Raw genomic sequence first — 23,719 nt, forward strand, 5'->3', positions numbered from 1 at the left:
TGTAGGTTTTATTTGTTTTGTTTTTTATCTTATACTTTGGAAATCTACATCCAGTTCCCCCCCCTTAAAATTTTTTTGCCCCCCCCAAAAGAGTGGGGCCCTAAGCTATAGCTTTTTTAGCTTATACGGAAATCCGGCACTGCCTAGGAGCAACGAAAACCTGACACTTTCACCCCCCCCCCCGTTTCCTTTTCTTTCTCCCCCTCCCCAGAATTTGAAGCAATGCAGCCTCCCCACCCTGACACTTTGGACCAGAAGAGGGAGGTTGCGCCTGAACCTAAGCAGGAGCCTGTAGTTACTTCCCAGGTAAAGACAATTGCTGTGTGAAGAAGCACTTTTTGTTTGTTATCCATCCTGTATCTTTAGACATTCAGCTTCATTTGGATGTCCATGCGTCCTGGTGTTAGGAGAAAGTAAGACCCCCCCTCTACCCACTTTCTCCTTGCCATGTCTAATTTTCTAAACTTCTATCATGTCACCTCTGGTTCGCTTTCCCCCTCAGCTGAAATGTCTCCAATTCTGTATGGATTCAGTTCCTCTCCCTTGGTGTCGATCCTCCAGCTTCAAAGGCACTGTATCACCAAATAGAGGCTGTGGCGGAACAAAAGATGGGGATTGGCGGCTGCCCTCATGTCCTGCGTCTGGGCTCCCTGTAGGAAATGAGAGGCTAAACTAGACATAGACTGTCCGTTTGATGTGTCCCAGTTCTTCTTATCTTCCTGAATATTCCTTATTTTGCAGATTTCATTGTAGGGACAAATCCCAGGTATTCGTCTAATACTAAGTAGCAGGTACTGTTTTGCACAGCCCTGTTCTCCACTTCATCTGGCAACATCCTCTTTACAAATCAGCATCACGTGGAAATATGCATGGATTTCATCCTCTGAGCAAATCCTTCTTGATCAAAAGGATGAAGGAAGCGGGGTGGGGTGGGGAAACAAGGTTGAAGGATGGTAATCCAGACTTGATGTTTCCATTTGTTCATATCATTTGAATCTCTGCCATGAATGCAGGTAGAGACTGGAGATCTCTGCAGAATCATGCCTTCCCCCCAGTAATCCAGAGATGTATACAGTGGTACCTCAGGTTACAGACTCTTCAGGTTACAGACGCTTTAGGTTACAGACTCTGCTAACCCAGAAATAGTACCTTGGGTTAAGAACTTTGCTTCAGGATGAGAACAGAAATCGTGCTCCGGCGGCAGTGGGAGACCCCGTTAGCTAAAGTGGTACCTCAGGTTAAGAACAGACCTCCAGAATGAATTAAGTTCTTAACCTGAGGTACCACTGTAATTTGTTATGGGTGCTGATAGTTGTTAGGATACCCCTATTCCCCCTGCAGAGTTACAGTTCCCAAAGTGGTTTTAACAATCAGTCCCTCTTTTTAGGGAACTCTGGAAATTGAAGTTATGTAAAGCCAATAGGGATCTCCTATTGGCAGGGGGGACCCTGCTGTTGTTGCTGTCTCCAGCTACCGCCCAATTGGCACAGACCCGATGACATGGCCTTCTTGGGGGTGGTTCCTTTTTCTTTTCTTTTTTAATGTGCTTCCTGGTGAGATGCGTCTGCCTCCCTCATTGACTTTCAAGAGAAAATTTTAAACATTTTTAGGTATTTCAGTTGGTTAGAGCATGGTGGTAATAATACCAAGGTTGCAGATTTGAACCCCATATGATACACCTGCATGCTCCTGCAGGGGGTTGGACTAGATGATACTCAGAGCCCCTTCCAACTCTGCAGTTCTATGATTTCTGTTTGTCCAGGCATTTGATGGCTATGAGATATCGGCCATTACAGCCATGAAATATATATACTACTGTTTTAAAATATGTTTAGATGCTCTAAAAGTTTTAGATGGTTTTAAGTTGTTTTTGAATGATTTAAAAGTGTTTTATTCTATATTAAATTGTACTGCTTTAACATTTATGTTTGCTACCCTAGGCTCTTCTAGAAAGAAGAGTGTGATACGAATTTAAGAAATGAATAAGTGGGGATTTATTTGGATCTGGATCTCCTTTCCATTTATAACATTCTGTTCACTGCACTTCACTAGCTCCAGGCTATGCTTTGAGTCTGGGTTCCTTTTTGGGATCAGCTTGTTAAAAATGTGTTTTTGTGGGGTTTTTTTTGTAATTATGCCAGGGTATTTATATTATTAAATTTGATTTTAAGGAGGCTCCTGTAGGTGCTGAAACTTCACCAGATTTGAGTGGGGATCAGAGCAAATCACCTCTTACTGATGAATCAATTGCTGCAAAGACCCCTTCTCTCCTTTCCCTACCAACATCACCTGAGCTGCCTGACCTAAAAACCTGTAAGTCGGAGTACAGCTTATTTATTATTATTTTATTAAATTTGTATATCACCCTTCATCCGAAAATCATAGGGCGGTTCACAACATAAAGATACAAAATGAGAACACAAAATACATAATAAAAAACAAGAACAAACCAATAATTCCCCCTTCCAAAAGACATTTAAAAGGGCATAGAATGTTAATAACCCAAAGAGAAATGTTTTTGCCTAGCGCCTAAAGATCTGTAATGTAGGCGCTAGTCAAGCCTCCCGAGGGAGAGAATTCCACTAATGGGGAGCCACCAAAGAAAAGGCTCGTTCTTGTGTTGCCACCCTCTGGACCTCACATGAAGATGGGCCTCAGATGGTGATTGCAGGATCTGAGTCGGTTCACAAGGGGAGAGGCGGTCCTGAGCCATTTAAAGCTTGATAGGTTAAAACCAACACTTTGAATTGGGCCTGGAAACTACCGTATTTTTTGCACTATAACACTCACTTTTTTCTTCCTAGAAAGTAAGGGGAAATGTCTGTGCGTGTTATGGAGCGAATGCCTACGAATGACAGGGGGATCTGCTGCAGTCGTGAGCAGAGGATCCATGGTTACAGCCTGCACCAAAAAAATCACGCACCCACTGTTGCCTGGGGCCACAATGGTGCAAAAACATGGTTACAAAGCATGGATCCACATGGATCCTCAGGATTTTTGCATTGGGCCACCCCAAACTCACCGTCAGATCACATGTCTGTGGCTGCAACATGAACCACAAAAATCATACATCCACTGTTTCGTTTAGAATATTTTTTTTCTTGTTTTCCTCCTCTCAAAACTATGTGCGTGTTATGGTCAGGTGCGTGTTATAGAGCGAAAAATACAGTAATTGGCAGCCAGTGCAGTTGCACCAGGATTAGCGTAATATGCTCAAACTGCCTTGCCCCAGCGAGCAACCTGGACATATTTAATTAGAATTGTACTTTTGCAAGACAAAGAAGTAGTAGTAAAATCAACCAAGGAGAGAAAGAAGAGAGACCCTGAACCTGGACATAATGGCTTGGCTATGATGTGTGAACACAAACAATATCGCTGCCTAAAAATGAATTCTCAAGAATAATTTTTGTCCAGGTACTCCAAGAGAATTATTGGAATGCTACATATTTCCTGTGCTTCTACCAGGAATGGCAGAACTGCTACATCAGGCTAAAAAGGAAAAATGTTTTGAGGTCAGTTTTCGGTGATTAATTTGTTTTCTGAAATGTAATGATTTATTTTAAACTATTACTCTGTACCTACTTGACTGCAGTTCTCAAGACAGCTTATGGTATTATTATATACCAGCTTATAGTATTATTATGTAGCAGCCTTCCCCAGTCTAACGACTGCAAGATGTTTTCAACAGCTTCCTTCATCCTTGACCATGTTTTCTGGGGCAAATGAGAGCTGTCAGCCAAAACATCCAGAGGGCACCAAGTTGAGGGAGACTGGTCTATAGGATGGCCATGATAAGTGAAATCTCTGTGTGCAAGAGCAGCTGTGCCTCCAAGTGCCAGACAAATTACAGAGGATGAACATCACTATCCTGCATTGCTTGTGATTTTCTCCAGAGGGATCAGGCTATCCTCTGTTGCATATGGAACACTGGGCTCCTGACAGATCTTTCTTTAGAAGATTCAGCCATTGATTATACAGTCATAAGACCCAATATTTATTTTATATCCTGCCTTTTGATCTAGTGATCCCCAAAGTGGCTTACAACAGATTGCAATGACACACACACACACACACACACACACACACACACAACAAGCCCTTAAACCAGGTGTGGGAGAATCTTTGGTCCTCTGTATGTTGCTGAACTATAACGCCTATCATCCCTGGCCTTTGGCCACGCTTGCCGGGACAGATAGAAGTTGCAGTTTGGCAACATATGGAGGTCCAGAGGTTCCCCAAACCTGCTTTAAATTCAATACATTCCCAGCAGTCCAATGGATGTGCTTCCCTTCTGCTCTGCAGTCCTAGGATAGTTGACTTACAGAGCTGAGTCTTGTTTCTGGCAGAGGCCAGAGTGTGCATCCCTTCAGCTCTACCATTTTCGGGGCAAAGCAAAAGCAGTCCTTGTGACATGAGACGAGCCGGCTGGATCAGGCCAGTGGCCCATCTAGTCCCACATCCTGTTCTCACCATGGCCAACCAAATGGGAAACTCACAAGCAGGACTCAAGCGCTACAACACTCCCCTCCTGTGGTTTCCATCAGCTGCATTAATAGCCACTGATAGCTTGATCGTCTATGAATTTGTCCAGTCCTCTTCTAAAGCTATCCAAGCCGATGGCCATCGCTACGTCTTGTGAGAGTGAATTCTGATGTTTAACTTTGGAGATTTTGATGGCCTTAGAGATCTGGATTCCGGAGGTTAGAAGCTGATCCCCGTTACGCGCGCCCCAGCATGGAAGTGCCGCAGCATGAGTAAGGTTTTAAGGTTGATAGTTTGTTGTTTCTTGAGCCTGGCTCCTGGCCAATTAAGTATTTTGCAAAGAGCACATGCAGGCTGTAGCACATGCCTCATTAGTGTGTTGAAATTGAGGGTCCCCGCAGGTTTAATGATGGGCTTTGCAGAAGCTAACCTTATTAAGTCTTCATGTCTATTGTATTTATTCTTTGTTTTCTGACTGGCTTATCATAGTTAAGATGCAGCTATTTACACTGATTTCCAACCCCCCTTTTAAAACACATGCACACACATAACAGCAGCACGTTCCTTTAAAGCAATAACAACTTGGGCAATCTGAAACTCATTTCAAAATGCCACCTGCAATTAAATAGCTGATAATAGAAGCCTAAGATCACTGTTGTGTATGTGTTTCTTTTGCAAAATTGGTCTCAATTCTATTAAACAGTGATGTAAAATGCATTTTTTTTGTATGCGACCGACTTCTACTTGTTCTGTATTTTACTTTTATTTTAAAATGCTCATCTCTTGCCTTTCTGTCTCTAATAACATCAAGGCTTCAGTATGCAATATACACGTAAAATGAAGTAGTGACAATTAAAAGAAGTGTCACAAAAAGCAAGGGGAGGGAAAACTCAAAATAAGGTCAGCAGAGAAGCATGGAGAACTTTATGGTCTTACAGTCTCGTCCCATCTCTGAATGATAATGTGTATTCCTGCACTTACTTAAACATGCCGTCAACCACCTTGGCTGAATTTGGGAGTCCTCTTGCTCTTTCTACTAAGTCAGAGGGTGGGGAGTTGAATTCTGCCCCAAAGTCCTACCTTGATGGCGCTACCGCTGTCAACAGCTTATAGAATGGTCTGTATACAACTTGTAAGTCATCTTATAGCTGAGTACACAACATACATTTAAAGCACTTTCTCCCCCAAATAATCCTGGGAACTTGTGATGGGTGCTTGGAATTGTTGCCCTGTAAGGGACGTGGGTGGCGCTGTGGGTTACACCACAGAGCCTAGGACTTGCCGATCAGAAGGTTGGCGGTTCAAATCCCTGCAACGGGGTGAGTTCCCGTTGCTCGGTCCCTGCTCCTGCCAACCTAGCAGTTCAAAAGCACATCAAAGTGCAAATAGATAAATAGGTATCGCTCCGGCGGGAAGGTAAACAACATTTCTGTGTGCTGCTCTGATTCGCCAGAAGCGGCTTAGTCATGCTGGCCACATGACCCGGAAGCTGTACGCCGGCTCCCTTGGCCAATAAAGCGAGATGAGCGCCACAACCCCAGAGTCGGCCATGACTAGAGCTAATGGTCAGGGGTCCCTTTACCTTTAAGCGATAAACTACAGTTCCCATGATTCTGGGGTGGGGTGGGGTGAGGTGGGGAATGTGCTTTAAATATATGGTGTGTACACAGGCTATGCTAAATATTTTGAGAGTTGATGCTATTGTTTGCAAAGGAAAGAAAGCATAATTGTTACTTGTAATTGCCTTTTGAGGGGGGGATGAGGAGCTGTTCATCAAGATATTAGCATAATTTTTGCACCGTATTGTCTCCCAAGGCATAAAACAAAAGCGATAAAGAATGGAAAATTATTCTCATTGTGAAAATAGTTTCAAACACATCTGCTGGATAACAATACACATTGTATAGAGGTTTCCTGTGCATATCCGGATTTGTTCAGTATCACACAGCTGTGCCAAATACAAACTTCATTTACTATTTTATTTTCTGGCTGAGAAACTCCTGGAGCTTGGAAAATAGATGGGGGCTACCTAGTTTGTAGATGGGGTTCCTAGACAAGCTTCCTTGATGTTACATGCATGACATAGCATAGAAGATGGATTGGGGGAAGCCGGGTTCAGCTCAGTTGGATACAGAGCTCTCTGACCACCAAGAACCAACTGCGCTGTCTATTACTTTTTCAGCAAGGGACTTTCCTTCCCACTGACACTAGACGTGACCTAACGGGAGTTCTGCGATAACAACTCCCAATCATTCCATCTGTTTCCGATGTTCAGCCTGTGAGTGTGCTGCTTATGTAGCACAAGAGACAGGATTTGGCAGGCCGATGGAAGCTCCCAAGTGTTGTTGAATCCTTTTTGGAGTGGGGGTGGGGGTTGAGCTAAAAGCAAAGAAATGGGAGTCTGGAGAAAGTTCCAGTGCTTCTGGGTCTGTAGCATCAATGCAGCTTCTAAAAGCATCCAAGCTGCAGGCATTCCATCCAGCAAAGGGAGAGATGAGACAGCAGGGACCACTCCGTCGCCACTGCTGAAATACCAGCTCCATCAGGCTCTTTCCTTTCTTCTGCCATCTACCAGCAGCTATTCCATCAGGCTACAGCAGAAAGAGAGAGGGGAGAGCAGAGCCTACTCCATCAGCTCTACCAAAAAAGCAACTCCATCAAGCTCATTCCTGTCATCTAGCAGTAGACATTCCATCAGGCTCCAGCAGCCGTTTCTCTTTCAGTCCTTTCTTATACCATCACCAGAAGTTCATTATAAGAACTTTGTAACTTTTTAGAACTGGCTCCTGGATTTGCTTATCTTCCTCTTCCCTTCTCAACCCCTTCAGCTTTTTGTTGGCGTGTCTTTTAGATTGCAATACTGAGGTCAGAGAACTGATTTGTTTGTTCTTGATCTTATATAAGTTGCTCTGGGAGACTTTTTGGCTAAAGAGCAGGGGGTGGTGAAAAAGAAGAAGCTTTAAATAAGTGAATAACAAATAAAACTTGGAGTTTTCCATCAGCCATTAGTTGTTATTATACTGTATTGTTATTTTTTCTGGGGTAGGAGCAAACTTTACTGTGAAGCAGCACACTGGGCAATTTTTCACCGGAAATATAAGATTTGACTTGTGAAGTGGGAGGAGAGAGAGGAAAGCTTATAAGTGTCTAGATTATTACTTTGGCTTAAAATAGACACGGTATTAAAAGACATGGTGAGATTTTACTCCCAGCCCACTGCATAATCCAGCAGGAAATTATCTCCCAAAAATCCTGATAGAAGTGAATGGCGTAAGCATGCAAGAGCCCTGCTGGATCAGGCCAAAGGCCCACCTAGTCCAACATCCTCTTCTCACAGTGACCAGCAGGGTGCCTGTGGGACATCTACAAGTAGGATTCCTGCATTGCAGGGGGTTGGACTAGATGACCATTGGGGTCCCTGCCAAGTCTATGATTCTATGACGGCCCTCTCTCCACTTGTGATCATTATTATTTATTCAATTTTCATTCATCTGAAGATCAGAGTGTGGTTTACTGCATAATGAGAACACAAAATAAAGAACGAACCAACCAATAACCTTCTCCCACGCCCCCTCGGCACAGATAGTTCAATCAGCCAAAGGCCTGGTTATAAAGGAAAGGTTCTGCTTAATGCCTAAAGATATGTTACAAAGGTGCCAGATGAGCTCATTCCACAAATGGGGAGCCACCACAGAAAAGGCCTGTTTTCGTGTTGCCATCTTCTGGACCTCTTTTGGAGGGGTCACACGAAAAAGGACCTCAGATTATGATTGCATGTTCCGGGTTGGTTAATATGAGCAGAGGCGCCACCAGGGCTTCAAATTTGGCCTGCAATATCGTTTCCGCCTCTTCCCTCCCATTCCTTTCCCCTAATGCATCCTGTCTTTTTTCTTTAGACTGCAAGGCTGAAGGCACGGACTACTGATTTTTGTAAACCACCTGGGAAGCCTTTTTGTCTGAAGAGTTGGGGCACAAATGCCTTGAATAAATAAGCAAGCAAGCCCCCCCCCCGGACATCAGGGGTGCTGCTTTTGAGTCGTGCTCGCTGATGAGCACAGCCGCAGAGTAGAACCCTGGAGGTTTCCTTGCATTAACTCTCTTAATCCCCTCAATCCAAATGGCCTGTTCTTGGAAACTGTAATCCCAGGAAAGGATTTGCTTCTGCTTCCGTGTCATAAATATCAACTTAAGGGAACACATTTCTTTTACTTTCAGAGCGGGGTGGAATAAGAAGCAGCTTCCAATGGGGATTCCCACCCTCTAAAGCTGCTTGTAAGTTCCAGCAGATAAATGAAAGCCTAGCTAGGCCTTAATCCGGAGACATAGATAAAGAGCATGCAAGAGACTGCATGAGTTTCTGGCAGTGTCCTCTTTGGTTGCTCCAAACAATACAAAGCTGAGATGGGGAACCTGCAGCCTGCGGCCTTCCGTCTCATTTCATGTGGCCCTCGGTATAATCCGTCTTGCCGAACACTGAAGCCCCTCTTTCTTTCTGGACTGCCACTCTGGGAATCATAGAATTGGAAGGGACCATGAGAATCATCTAGTCCAACCCCCTGCAATGCAGGAATCTTTTGCCCAACTTGGGGCTCAAACCCATGACCCTGAGATTTAAGAGTCCCATGCTCTACCGAGTGAGCTATCCCAGACTTCCTCTTCTACCTCATGCATGTGCTTGTGTAAGAGAGAGAGGAGGGATGCAGTGGAACAGAGAGGCGGGGAAATCTATGCAATCCTGCTAAGCAGGAGTGGAGAACCTTCCAGGGGCCACATGCCAGTTGTGGGCAGGGCCAGGGGCCAAAGTGGGTGGAGCAAGGAATGTGTACCTCGGGTTACATACGCTTCAGGTTACATACGCTTCAGGTTATAGACTCCGCTAACCCAGAAATAGTACCTCGGGTTAAGAACTTTGCTTCAGGATGAGAACAGAAATCGTGCAGCGGCAGCGGGAGGCCCCATTAGCTAAAGTGGTCTTCAGGTTAAGAACAGTTTCAGGTTAAGATCAGACCTCCAGAACGAATTAAGTTCTTAACCCGAGGTGTCAATGTATTTATATAGTAGGCTAGTTTCTAAACACACACTCGCCTCTCTACCATTCTCCATCCAAGCAGGCCAGAAGTTCAAGGATGCATTTCAGCCAGGCAAAAACTCTTGAGGATTTGCAGTAGGGCTGGCACTGGGTGTAGTCTGGGGAGAGAGACCCAGATAGTTTAGGCTGGGGGGCTGCAATCAGCACAGCAGCATAGCAACCCCCTGCCACCCAGAATCCAACCCCCGACGCACAGACGCACTAAAGACGCCCGTGCCGCCCTACGACCCCCAAACGCCCAGTGCGGATCACCACCACCCTGCCCCTGGCTACCTATGTTACTGATTCAGCACCTGGGCCTGCAGTTCTCTATCCCTTTTGCACCTTTGGCTCTGGTTCTTTCCGCCATTGGCCCAGCTCCATTCCCCATTGGCTGCGACCCCAGTTGACTTTTCTCCTGGGTCAAGAGCCCTACATAAGAAAAAGGTTCCCAGGCCTGGTGGAGGTGGATAAACCACGATGGGATCATTGTAGGAAGGGATCTATCTTGCCTATCTATGGGATGCATCTATCCAAACCTCATTTGTAAATAATAATAATAATAATATCACCTCTGACATGTGTTCCAAGGCGACATACAAATTATAATGAAAGCATAAAAGCTAGCAGAACCAAAATCAATACAAAACAGGCCCCTGTGGTAGGGGCCTGTTCATTCCACTGGGAAAGCTTGCTGGCTGTTGCTCTGATATGTGTCTCATTTTTGCGTCATCTTCTGTCTTGTAGAGGAAAAGGACAAGATTCATTGCCTTGGATTTCCTGACCGAATGGCTATACAAGTAAGTTACTTAAGCTTTGAAATATTAAACCAGGGGCAGCCAACCTGGTTCTATCCAGATTTTGCTGGAGTACAGCTTTAAAGAGCTCCAGCCAACCTGGTAAAAAGTCAAGGACAAAGTCTGGAGGATACCATGTTGGCCATGTCCATATTAAATGTTCCTAATTTCCCCCCTGTTGTTTGTGAACCATTTTGAGACCCATGTGTTTGATTTCCTTTTCTAACGGTGCCTTTCATGGCGGCCCGATCAGCCACAACCCAAAGAGGAAAGACGAACCGTTTGTTGAGTTCTTCGAGATCCCTTTTGTGAAGGAGTGGCTAAAGGACCAGTAAGTATCACCCAAGAATCAAGTACAGTATTCCTGCCCCCCTCCCCCCTCCCTGCCTGCTCATCTTGCCCCCTATCTGGCAAACCTCAGGATAGAGCTCAGTCAAATTGTCCCCTTTTCAATCGCCTTTATTATTCATGTGTAACAAAGACACTCTGACATGCATGCTAATTTGGTAGCCACCTTGTTCCAAGGCATTTTTGTCCGTGGTTAATTTGCACAGAAATTGAAAGGGAGAATGCTGAAGGATTCATTATTCCTGAACCCCGTAGAGGAGGGGTCTTTAAATTGCCTGCTGTTGTTCTGATTATTGTTATACGAATGAACAAATATTGTTTACTGGCGCAACAGTTTGACAGCACATCTTTTTTTGTGTGTGGGGGGGGGATTCTGTTGATTCAAAGGGTTCCTTCAGAGTGGGGCCAAATGCGTTTCCACTGTAGCACTTTTGCAACTATGAATAGGATAAGCAAGACCTGCTGGGGAAGCCACTTTACATAGACAGTTTGCCATGTTGAGCAGCCTCTCCATGTGGATGCAAGCCACAAAGCTACCTAAATGGGTGATGGCCTGTGAATCGGGTGGCAGTGTCTCCAATGTGTTTGCTGCCCTGGGCTCCTTTGGGAGGAATAGCGGGATATCATTTTAAGGAACAAACAAGTAAATAAATAAGAAAATAAGTTAAATTAATAGAAGGAGACCAGGGTGCTTCAGAAACACTGAGTGCAAGGGGAGTTGTAATAGGAGGAGCCTTGCATACTATTAAGCTATTCTAGAGCCTCGCTCAAAGTCACCTGCCGCATTGCAAGTGTATGAAAGGAAATAGCCTTCATTTTTGAATTTGTGTGGTTTCCTGTGCCATCTGCCCACGGCCAGCTGGCACATGGGCATTTGACTGGGGTTACAAGAGCGCTTCAGTTTGTTTGCATTATGAAGTACCTCCAAACACCCTCTTGTTGAGCTTTTCATCCTCCGCTATTGACCCTCCGAATTCTCAAAAGTTTCTCAGGGGTTTAACTCCTGCTTCTGTCTGTCTGTCTGTCTGTCTGTCTGTCAATTCATCCGATGCCTTCTTTGTTCTACTAATAAATTGCAGAACTGCACATAGCAATTTTTCTCTGGAGGCTAACATGCATGCCAAGTGTATGTGGAACAATATTCCCTCCGCCCCGCCCCCCCCCCTTTTCTCCTTTTCATATTCTAATTGACCTAAGTCTGCTAGTCTCAGCTGCCTTTACAGTTGACATCACTCAGTTCTCAGCTGGCCCTATAGGGCTAATTTAGCAGGGGTGACTGCTTTCTTTCTCTCTCCACAAAGCTCTGTGCTTCTACAGGCTTTGCAATGTTTCAAGCGGCCTGCCCCGGCCCTGGTTTTCACCATAAGCATTTATTTTGAGCGTCCCCCTGCTCCGTGCCCGGCTACACCGCTCTCATCTTAGCTCGAGCTTGAGGAGAGGGATGGCTTTTGAGCACCGGAGAGAATTGCTCTTCTCCATAGCGTTTCAAAGAAATGGCGGGAGGAGGGTTTGTGTGAAAAAGCAGCTGGGCCGTTTGTAAAGGAGACGTCCGCATTCATGGAACAACTTGTTTGGAAGATGCTGGAGTGTTGGAAAATATGGGATAGATAGAAGAGAAGACCTAATTGCACAGTGCATAGTTAAAACTATGGGATTTGCTCCAACGGGAAGTAGTGGTGGCCCTCAGCCTGGTTGGCCACTGTAAAAACAGGATGCTGAACTAGATATGCCTTTTGCCTTATCTATCAGGGTTGTTCGTATGCTCTTACATTCATGCATTTGTGCTTCTTCGCTAAACTGTGTGCTGTATTGTAAGGAAACATTGCAGCTGAGCTTGGGCTATCAACAGCTACTCAGAAGAGAGTCTGAACCACTCAGCACAGTGAAGGGGAGGCCCGAACACCTGAAGAGAGGCCAAACTGAGACATAAGGAAGTCATTTGGAAAACTTTGAAAATACCTGCCCTTTCTTCAGTGAGCTCAGATAGATAGTTCTTTCCTCACTCTATCCTTTCAAGTACCCTGTGAGGTTGTCTGGCCTGAGCACTGGTGCCTGACCCAAGGCCTGCCACTTTGCTGAGCATCTCACGTTTCAGAAAGCGCAGATTAGGTCGGTTTACTGTTCACTGTTCATTGTGAACTGAATTGAGTTTCTCTCCCATCGCTAGCCTGAAGCAGCTGCCTCACACTGCCTAATGGTAGGGCTGGCCCTGAGGCCATTTCACCACCAGAGATCTGATCATGGGCCTTCAAATAACAGAGAAGCGAAAAGGAAGGACAAGTAGCAGCAGCAGACAGGGATTCTGGGGAATTCCATCAAATGGAAAAGGAGTGGGAAATGTCGATATTTGCTTATTTGTCCAGTATCCAGGACAGAAATCAGTCAGGCGAATGCAGTCAGTAGTCACTGTTGTTGTTGCTTTCAGTCCACAATTGATATGTAATTGATTAGGTTTTTTGGCCATTGCATTTGCATCTCACATTCTTTGCGTTGAAACAAATGGCATGGAACAGCATAATGACAGCATAACTTACGCACTTTATGTAATCAATTACACAGCTTACATAATTCACCATAGCAGATAGTGAGATGGCTAAAGTACTTTTTGGCAGAAGATGAACTGCAGTGGAATGGAAGCACTGCTGTGTGTGATAAGTACAGGGTGGGATGGGAAATGATGCCTTCTCACATCCTTTGAGACAGAGTCTCTTCCCCTTTGCCTCGTTCTTCACATCTCTCGTCTGTTCTTGCCACCTCCTCTCCCCCTTGGTGAGCACAGTTTTTGTTTCCCAGCTGAATGAACAAGCTGTGAATCTATTGCTTTCGGTGACCACTTTGGTTACATGTTATTTTCCGCTCCCCTGCCTTGTGTCTGTTTCCAATTTCATGACTTAAAAAAATTACACACACACACAAAATGTAAAGCCCTTTTAGGCAATCCCTGCCCCCCCCCCCCCCCGTATGTCAGTAAAACACTTAGCAGATCCTCTCTTCCACCATGCTGGAAATAACAACAGGAAGACATTGCTTCCTGCATTTGAAGCCTGTGTAAAAATCCAGATGAGCTCCTTCAACCACCATTCCAAACGTCCATCCCCACTCCTCCTCCTGCATCACCCTGTATCAGAAGAGATGCTGCACGCAGCAAACTTCCTCTCTTTCTGAATACGCTGGAACAAGAATCACTGCAGGGGCTGAACTATTAGATTGTCAGACACAGTGAATGTCAAAATCTGCCCAGCACGTTTGGCCTAGATTAACGCCTGTGTTCTCCATGTGCGAATCCATACTCCAGCAAAAAAGAGAAAGAAGCAACTATTCCATTCTGAAATGAGTTGACTGAAGACTTCATTTTTATTTATTTTTTGGAAAAGGCACAACAGAATTAAACATTGTAAGAATTGCCATGCTTCATTGAGCCAACAGTCTGCCTTGGCCAGGGATGGGGAAACTGGTGGCCCTCCCAGTTGTTGTTTGGCTCCAACCCCTGCAGCCTTTGCTGGAACACCCACTAGTCAGGTATGAAGGGAGTTGTAGTCCGACAGCTTCTGGCAGGGCCACGGGTATCTCATTATGGCGTTCTGCCTTTGGAAGAGGTTGCCCATATGCTGTGGGGAAGCTCAGAAGCTGGGCAAGATGGTGATCTCCATCCCGGTTGTTTGCCCCCAATGTCTATTGGTCAGGTATACAGTGGTACCTTGGGTTACAGATGCTTCAGGTTACAGACGCTTCAGGTTACAGACTCTGCTAACCCAGAAATAGTACCTCGGGTTAAGAACTTTACCTCAGGATGAGAACAGAAATCGCACGGTGGCGGCACAGCAGCAGCGGGAGGCCCCATTAGCTAAAGTGGTAACTCAGGTTAAGAACAGTTTCAGGTTAAGAACGGACCTCCAGAACGAATTAAGTTCTTAACCCGAGGTACCACTGTACTGTCTCTAAATATGGAGTTCCATTTTGCAGTTACAAGCAGGGTCTACAGCAAAATGTTGCAGTGTGGAGTGCTCCCATTCAGGGTGCCAGCCAGACATGTCCATTCCTCCTCCTCAAAGGTCAATCAGTATTCTGTGCCTACTCTCAGTCCTCATTTGGCTGTTTTTAGAGTTCCGCCCCCAGCTTTTATAGATTCCTCCCCGAAAGTTTTTCTGCCCTTGTGTCCATCTTTTGGTTCCTCCAAGACTATGGATACCCCAGAGCCCTCATGCCTCCTTACCAGAGCTGGGCACCTCCTTACCTGCCTTGGGGAAGGCCCACCTGAGGGCAGGGAAGGGGATGCCAAATTTTGGCCTCGCACAGGGTGCCATAGTACTCAAGTCCGCCACTGCTCTTGTGCCTCTCCAAATGCATCTCCTGAGGGACAGTGACTTGGGCTGCTGCAGATGAAGTGGCAGTTGATGGAAATCAGGGATCTCCAATGGGAAAAGTCTTCACACAACATTCCAGGTCTGCTATGGAGCAGCAAGGTTCAAGCCTGCTAGTTCCTATTCTTGTAAGCTCTCTTGATGGAGCAGAGGGAAAGTCAACTGGAACCTGCTGCCAAATTCCTTGCTTCAAGCCATATGCATATGCATATCTTTGTGTGGCACCATCACCCCAACTCTTTTTGACTCCAGGACAGGAGCCATTGTAATTATAGAGTGGAAATAAGTGAAGATATGTAAGTGTGTGCTGACTTCAGAGTTCCATGTAACTAACCTGCCAAACCAAGGATCAACTTTAGGAACCAGATTGGTGGTACAACATTGGACTGTTGGGCTGAGATAGCATCGTCTTGCCCAACCTGGCTTTATATGCTAGTCGAACCTTCGCCAACCTGCTGCCCTCCTGATCTTTTCAATGACAACTCCCAGCAGCCCCAGCCAGCATGCCCACTGGGATCAAGAGAATTCAAATAGAAGAAGATAGAAAGCTCCCTGCACACTGACATCAAGTTAACGTTGATTTATGCACTGCAAATTTGGACGGATAATCGAGGACCCTCCCTGGCGCCCTTTCAGATGTACTGTTTGACCCACCCTTTCTCAAAGTGGTGTGGAATTTGCTGGACAACAGAGAATGATGTGTGAAAATCTGCTTGGGGCCATATTTCAAAAACTGTCAGATCTCGATGACTTCAGATTTCAACCACATACATTAATGGGGAGAATTTCATCAGCCTCTGCCTTAAAAGAAAACAGGCATTTCATGGGTTAATCCATTACTTATTGCTGACAGTGTTCATATGCAGCATTGGAGACCAAGTGACATAAATTAGCATCTCATCTTAGACCCAAGAGTAGTTATTTCCTTCTGGGTGATGGTGATGGTAAATAAATAGCCCTTAATTACTTTTTCGCCTGTGCTTCCATTTTGGTATTTAGATAGGAGCACATACAAAAGCTTTAAATGTAAGGTAACCTCCTTCCTCAATGTGCTACAGCTGCCCCTTGCTTCAGCCTGCCCTATAATAGCAGTATCCACTTCCAGCAAGCAGCCATTTATCTCCTCATGCAGAGGTAGGAAGTACCATACAGAACAGTACCTTTTTTCTTTCCTTGGAAAGTCCTATTTTTATGACTAATAGCTGTCTTAAGTCAGCAAATTTTGGTGTTTGTGGCACCAACTTCCTTCGCTTGAAAGCAGGGACATTGGGGAGTTCTATCAGAAATGGGAGCAGAAATTGCTGCAATTCACATGTTCATCTGAGGTCAGCAACAGAAATTGTTGTGCAAGTGAAGTACTGGTTCTCTCCCCCCCCCCCCCAGTTCGCAACATTACACACACAATTGCATTATTTTCTGCATTGTTGTTATTCTATTGATATTATTTATTTATTATCAATTTATATCTTGCCCTTCTTCCTGCAGAAACTGAGAGCAGCAAACACATCAGTAATAATAACAACAACAATCTTTTTAAAGCATTCTAAAAACAGTTGAAAATATTCTAAAAACAGTTGAAAACTTTTTCTTAACCTGTGATCTCAGAGTTGCCAGGAGTGTTTTGATGTTTTTCTTTCACTGAAATGCATTGGCATTTGTGACATAATTCATTACATTAGTTTGGGTCAAAGAGAGACAAAGAGAGAGAGAGAGAGAGAGAGAGAGAGATGAATAACATAGATTTTAGCGTAAACTGATCTGTAGTAGAATGGAAACAGCGCTGGTTACATGTGGAAGACAGTACAGAATGAAAGTTGCTGCTCCCTGCATCCCCGCTTGTTTGCCAGCAGTTCTCTTCCTTCCTTGCCTTTTAATAACATATGAGTCACATGTCTGGGATTGCAGGAGGGATGTGGACAAAAAATAGCCATCCCTCTGGGCTCTGATAGATGGCACTGCTAATGCAAATAAGGATAATCTGTAACATAGGATCATCGGAGTATCGAATTGGAATTTGTTGGGTTTTTTACGGTGGTAGTTCAAATCGTGAATTTAATAAGTCACACCTTGTATTAAAGTACTGGGATGCTATGCTATTTCTGAGCCAAAATTTTCCTTGTACAAGCAAAGTGTTTATGTTCCAGATATTGTGTATAGATTGCCGTTTGCGGGATAGCTGTTAATTTCAAAATCAACGGAGTTGTCAGCTCTGATTCTTCTTGGAGTGTCACAGCTGTCTCCTGCCACAAATAACTTTTCCCCTCTCCCCCAGTTCACTCTTGATGGGCTATTGCCTCTGCTCATATTCTATTTTTATTTGACCTGAAGCCAATTACTAATACTCCTGGAGACAAAAATGGACCTGGCATGCCTTCTGCTCCTGGCCTGCTGAAATGATTGATATCTCTAGGAGACTTCCCCCCTCCACCCCCTGAATATTGAGCCCTCCCTCAACCTTTGCCTTGATTTATACATTGCCTTTTCTACTTTAGTCCTGGATCAGTTCTCTGACAGCTCCTCATGATTTAAAAATGAAGCCTGGGGAGCTGGGGCCAGAGCTAATTTTCCAAGGTTAGGAAGGGTGATCTTGTGTTTTCCTGAAAGAGGATATAAACATTTGTAATAAATGAAGGAGAGAGCCACTATCAGAGGGCTTCATTGGGGTGCTGGCGGACTTTTTGAGGACATAAAAGGGGGCACTTTGGAAAACCGTATGAAGTTGAGAGCACTGGGAAACGTGATTGTTGTTTATATCCTGGTATTCCAGGTGTGGGGAACCTTTGGCGCTCCAGATGTTGCTAAACTATAACTCCCATCAGCCCCATCAAGCATGGGCAATGTCCAAGGATGATGGGAGTTGCAGTTCAGCAACATCTTGAGAGCCTACACTATTCCGTATCACATAAGGTTGGTTAAAAATATGACTTACCGTATTTTTCCGCGTATAAGACTATATTTTTTCTGAAATTTTTGAAGTTTAAAATAAGGGGTCATCTTATACATGGATAATGCATAGTGCATTTTGGGTTTTAAAGAATAGGGGGCGTCTTATACATGGGGGCATCTTATACACGGAAAAATATGGTAATTTATCCATGATTTCCTGCCTTTCCATCCATCTTTTGGTTCCTCCAAGACTACGGATACTCCAGAGCCCTCATGCCTCCTTCCCGAAGCTAGGCATCTCCTTACCTGCCTTGGGGAAGGCCCACCTGAGGGCAGGGAAGGGGATGCCAAATTTTGGCCTCACACAGGGTGCCATAGTACCCAAGTCCGCCACTGCTCTTGTGCCTCTCCAAATGCATCTCCTGAGGGACAGTGACTTGGGCTGCTGCAGATGAAGTGGCAGTTGATGGAAATCAGGGACCTCCAATGGGAAAAGTCTTCACACAATGTCCAGGTCTACTATGGAGCAGCAAGGCTCAAGCATCCTAGTTCCTATTCTTGTAAGCTCTCTTGATGGAGCAGAGGGAAAGTCAGCTGGAACCTGCTGCCAAATTCTTTGCTTCAAGCGAACGTCACACTGTTCATGCAGAGGCTATTCTCATTGGGCCATGTCAGAGCTTCATTGCCTCCATGACCATGACAACTGTGGGGCTGTCTTCAGTTTGCAAGACAGGTTGGAGGATATACATTGGCTGCCTCTGTACTTTGTTGTAACAGCTCCAAATGAGGTCGAGCACACTGTCCAGTCTTGGGATCAGTTCAGCTTTTGAGGCCTGAGGACTTCGTCATGCTGCTTGGAGCTATCTGATCTACCACATGCCCTCTCAACACTTGCCTTTCATGACTAGTTTGAAAATGTCCAGGGGTCTGTTGGTTGTCTTGGTGGGTCCTAGGTCTACTAAACACATTTTTGGATGAGAGGCTGGGGCTTGTGGCACTTAAAGAGGCAATAGGATGTCCACTCCTTGAAAAAGCCCTCCCTGGATTTGGAGGATTAGGATAACTACTAAAGGTAAAGGTAAAGGACCCCTGGACAGTCAAAGGTGACTATGGGGGTGTGGTGCTCATCTTGCTTTCAGGCCAAGAGAGTCAGCATTTGTCCATAGACAGTTTTCCAGGTCATGTGGTCAGCATGACTAAACCACTTCTGGCGCAATGGAACTCTGTGACAGAAACCAGAGCGCATGGAAATGCTGTTTACCTTCCCGCCGCAGCGGTACCTATTTATCTACTTGCACTAGTGTGCTTTCAAATTGCTAGGTTGGCAGAAGCTGGTACAAAGCAACGGGAGCTCACCATCGTCGTGCAGATTCGAACCACCATCCTTCAAATCGGCAAGCCCAAGAGGCTCAGTGGTTTAGACCACAGTGCCACCCACGTCCCTACAGGATAACTACTGCCTGGTCACAAATACCCCTTTTTGAGTATGGTGCTTGAGAGGATGGCAAATCCATTCCAGTTTGAGTTTGGTCTTGGGTATGGGACTGAATTAGCCTTGGTTTTCTTAATGGATGACTTTTATCGGCTGGACTGACTTGGTTAGTTTGTATTGGAAGGCAGTGGTTCCACTCCTACCTACCGGATCCTTCTGAGAGATGTGGCATTAGTGACTATACCTCGGCCACATGTCTGTTATTTTTTGAGGTGCCACAAGGAGCCATCTTGTTCCCATTTCCCAGTTCCGTTTTCCATCTATTTGAAACCATCATGAGCAGTCATTAGGAGACTTGGAGTCTGATGTTGTTAGTTTGACAGTGACCTTCCTTTTACCTAAGGTGTGATTTTGAATTTTTTTAAAAAAACACATTTGCTTCAGTCCTAGGCCACCAATTCCGCTGTCCCTTCTGTTAACGGAGGAAGAAGCAGGCAACATAATTCAATCATTCTGGAGAGGTTATCGGGTAAGAGTCATCTATAATTATTTTGTTTGATGTTGAATCTGTGCGACTGCGGAGGCCCTGGGGAAAACCCCTTACATAAATTCTAAGTAGCAGGTGCTATAAATAGCCACAAAGACCCTGATGGTTGGCTTGTGTTTGCATAGAAGCTGTCTCATGCTGGTGATCTTCTCGTGGGGAGAAGGAGGGGGCAAGCTGCTGTGCTTTTATAAATAAATAAATAAAGATTAACCCGAAACAAAGAAGTTCAGAGATGAAATGGGCTTCATCAGGGTGTGAAAAGCTTCCTTGCTCTAACTTCCATTTTTTATGGTCCCTTTTTTTTCCTGGTGGCAAGAAGATGTCTGGAAAAAATTCCCAAGTCTCATGCCTGAGCATGTGAATCAGCGCAGAGGAGGGAGGGATCCACTGAGGCAAGAGAAAAGACATAAATGAAGGAACGGGATGCTGAGCTGTTCAGGAGGAAAAAATAAAGAGGAATGAAGAAGAAGGATTATAGGCCTGTGTACGGGGTGTGCTCAGGCTTGCCTTAATGCCAATATAGTGGCTTTATGGGCCCCTGACATTGCTCAACTATAGTAGAGCGCTAGCTCCATCGTGGTGACCAGGTTGCTTTTCCGCATCTGCATACAGGTTGAGGAGGGATGAGAGAGCTGTTGAGACACAAAATAAATGTCTGTCTTTGTGGAAAAGGAGGCAGGAGCACTTGGGGGAATGGCCTGGGGCACACCCTTGAGCAGCAAGCACCACCTTATCTCTGAGGTCTTGCTGCTTGGAGGGTCCGTTGCTGTTCTTTGAGGTGAGGTAACAATGTGGGAGCCCCATGTGTCCCTCTGCCACAAAAGCTGCCCCTCACCTCCACATTTCTCTCTCCTCAAAAGGTGGTGAGTGGTAGGCTCCTTGCGAAGCAACAAAAACATGCTCCCACCTTTGCAGAGACAGCTCTCCCGCCCCTCCTCGGCCTGCATGCAGAAGCAGTTTGTATTTTTTAAGTAAAAAAATAAGAACGTTTGCTTTCTTTGTTTTATGCATGAAAATAATGCCCTTTAGGATTATGTGCACGATAAATGTTCACCTTAAAATTATTCCCTATGTTCACAGCCTAATGATGTGTGCTGTGTGTGCCTACGAAAAGGCTAGATGGGGAACAAACTAAGGAAAACTAGGAACTAACTAGGAACATAGGCTTCCTCATGCCACACGTTCATGATTTGTGTTTGGTTTGTGAGGCATTTCTAAAATTAATGTGCACGTGATATGTCTTCAGTGACATTGCCGTGCATCTTGAGGTACTCATTTGGAGGAAAAAAGCCAGAGAAGTCATAAGAATATTTCATTTTCTGTCAGTTTCTGTATTCAGTGGTTCTTGCTCTGCTGTGTAGCTCTGTGATCCTCTCCACAGGATCAGCTCATTATGGAGTCATTTTGGTAAGCTACCTTTAGTCAGATATGACTGAATCTGTGCTCTTTTATCTGAAAGCAGCTCTACATTGACCAGTCTCTGATACAGGTTATCTTTAATATTTCTTCTTATGAGAAATAACAATGCTACTGTCAAATGTGCATTGCATTAATTATATTAGGAAGTTTCAGCTGCCTGCTGAGGGCCTTTTTTGCACAATTCTTTGCTGATAAATTTGCTCAGATTCAATCCAACCTGGCTATGAGAGAGGGGAGCCTGTGTCACAGACTTCAGGAGTAGTCACTTGTACAGCTTTGTGGATTGGTCTCAGCCTAGTTTCCCTCAAAGTTGTGAACAATGTTGGATCCATAGGTTTTCCGAGAGGAAGGAGACATTTGGATCCATGCTGGAGTCCTTGACTCCTAGAGTTGGAAGGGGCCTTTGAGGAACCATCTGCAACCATCTTTCCAAAGTTGTCTTCAGAGTTGTCTCCAGATGTTTTGTACTACAACTCCCACTGACTATCGGCCATGCTGGCTGAGGCAGATGAGAGATGGGAGCACACCAGGTTGAGGAAGGCTGTACCAGTTGCTCTCTGGCTTATTTCCCATCTTGGCAAGTTGGTGTGAGCTCGTTGGGCCACTGGCAGAAATGGTGAATGCCAAATTTGGGGAGAGCTTTCTCTGCTTGCTTTTTAAAAAGCCAACTTAGTGTATAGTCGGATTTAGGCATCTTCTCATCCCTTTGTAGAAAAGGTTACCAAGGTTGTAATAGCGGAGGCACATTTAGATTATGTTTTCAGATCGGGATTCCAACCTGGCTATGAGACTGAGAGGGCTTTGGAAGTCCTGGTGGGTGATCTAAGTCTAAAGGTTCAGAATAGCCCATGAAATAAGCAAGGAGATTTGTGCAGGTGTAAAGCCCAAGACGAAGTGTCTGGGCACCGAAGCAGATCTGTACAACTTTGACCTACTGACCGAAAGACAACTTAATAGGCATGCACGATAGCCCACCTGAGGTTCCCTGGAACAGTTTTACTGCCTGCTAAGGGCAGGGTGGACATGTTTTCATGACCGACTTGTGGACTTCCTGGAAACATGACACTGGACTAGTAGATCTCTGATTGGGCTCTTCATTTTGCTGCTCTTTTGGTCAAAGGAACGTATGTGGAGTTACTATGTGGACTTAAAGGTGATGGGGAAATAATTCTGCATGTACTCTCTTCATTTTTTTAGACCAGGAGAAATTGCATGTGTGCCACTGTTTCCCTTGCAGGAAAGAGTTACTCATCTGGGCTATGTTACATGTGCATCCACAGAAATAATTTTTGGCAAGGGGGAATAACACTCCAGACAAATGACTTTGCTGCTACCTCTTGTATTTGTGTCGACACACTTACTCCCAAACAGCAGCTACACTGAAATGCTGGATACCATTATGTTTTCTATTGAGCAACAATAATTTCTCCATCAGGGAAGACCAGCAGAAAAGCAATCCAAAAGTCTAGATAATGGGTGTTTCACTCTAGCCTTATTGGCTAGATCTTCTTTCCTAAGTATTAGTCATTGCTGTTACTTCATGCACTGGCTAAAAGACAGTGCTTGCTGCTGCTGCTGCTTTCAGTCCAGAAATGATACACAATTTATTGCATTCCTCCTACCCCCATTTACATTCGGGTTTCGTTTGCATTGAAATGAATGGGGTGGAATAACTGAATGACAATGTCATTTTGCCACAGTGGGTAGCGAGATGACAAATGTAGTTTTTGGCGGAAGACAAACTGCAGCAACGCTGAAACAGCATTGCATCAAATACAGGGCAGAACAAAAAATGAGGCCTTTTTACATTAGTAATTAATAATAATAATAACAACAATAATCACTCTTCAAGGTCCGCTGTGAACCTGAGGTTCAAGAATTACGCCAGTGGCAGAAACACTTGAGGGAAACAAAGAACATTATTAAACGTGTGCGAGAATTCTGGGCCAAGCAAGAGAAAAAAGGTAACTTTCTCCCCCCCCCCCAACAGGATGTAAATGGTACAGCTGGAACATTTTGTTAAATGACCAGTTATACTGTGGTTAGCCGAAGCATCCTTTTGTTCAAGCACTAGAGATGGGCAATGCTGCTGGTTAGGTTTTCCTCATTTCTCCAATCTTAAGTTCAGTTCTTCACCTTTCCAAATAATAATAGCATCAGTATCCTTTTTTGTTGTTGTTGAAGGAAAGGAAGTCCTTGTGTAAATCAATTGCCACACATTTTCAGTTGAAACTTCATGAAGGTTTTCGAAGCAGAACTACTGAACAAATTAGAGATGTGAGTGATCTGGTTAGTAGATGGATCCTGAGATGCATAGAAGTCTGTCTCAGGTGAATCAGGTTGGCCTTGCCCGAAAGCACAAATTTGCTTGAAAGTGCA

General features: G+C 44.8%; 1 protein-coding gene and 2 long non-coding RNA genes across 5 annotated transcripts in view; 1 reads left to right on the forward strand and 2 right to left on the reverse strand.

Moving 5' to 3' along the window:
- The window catches only part of LOC309519330, a 67,213-nt gene that overhangs the window by 15,752 nt on the left and 27,742 nt on the right, over window positions 1–23,719 (reverse strand). The gene's annotated exons all lie outside the window — the stretch shown is intronic.
- Window positions 1–23,719, forward strand: part of IQCK (IQ motif containing K) — a 34,929-nt gene that overhangs the window by 405 nt on the left and 10,805 nt on the right. The window contains exons 2-8 of one of the 3 annotated variants that reach the window (XM_082200151.1): window positions 212–306; window positions 2,172–2,313; window positions 3,415–3,512; window positions 10,298–10,350; window positions 10,601–10,678; window positions 19,819–19,903; window positions 23,193–23,304. In XM_082200151.1, the coding sequence (XP_082056277.1) occupies window positions 212–306; window positions 2,172–2,313; window positions 3,415–3,512; window positions 10,298–10,350; window positions 10,601–10,678; window positions 19,819–19,903; window positions 23,193–23,304 (663 nt within the window). The remainder of the gene's footprint in view (window positions 1–211; window positions 307–2,171; window positions 2,314–3,414; window positions 3,513–10,297; window positions 10,351–10,600; window positions 10,679–19,818; window positions 19,904–23,192; window positions 23,305–23,719) is intronic. The other 2 variants (XM_082200153.1, XM_082200152.1) reach the window with 2 other exon arrangements.
- LOC309519327 lies at window positions 15,622–18,883 on the reverse strand. Its single transcript, XR_014213802.1, has 2 exons — window positions 18,249–18,883; window positions 15,622–15,857 (listed from the first exon to the last, which is right to left on the reverse strand). It is a non-coding gene; the product is annotated as an uncharacterized lncRNA (long non-coding RNA).

This window comes from Podarcis vaucheri (assembly GCF_965113315.1).
Source record: "Podarcis vaucheri genome assembly, chromosome: 14".
Classification (NCBI taxonomy): Eukaryota; Metazoa; Chordata; class Lepidosauria; order Squamata; family Lacertidae; genus Podarcis; species Podarcis vaucheri.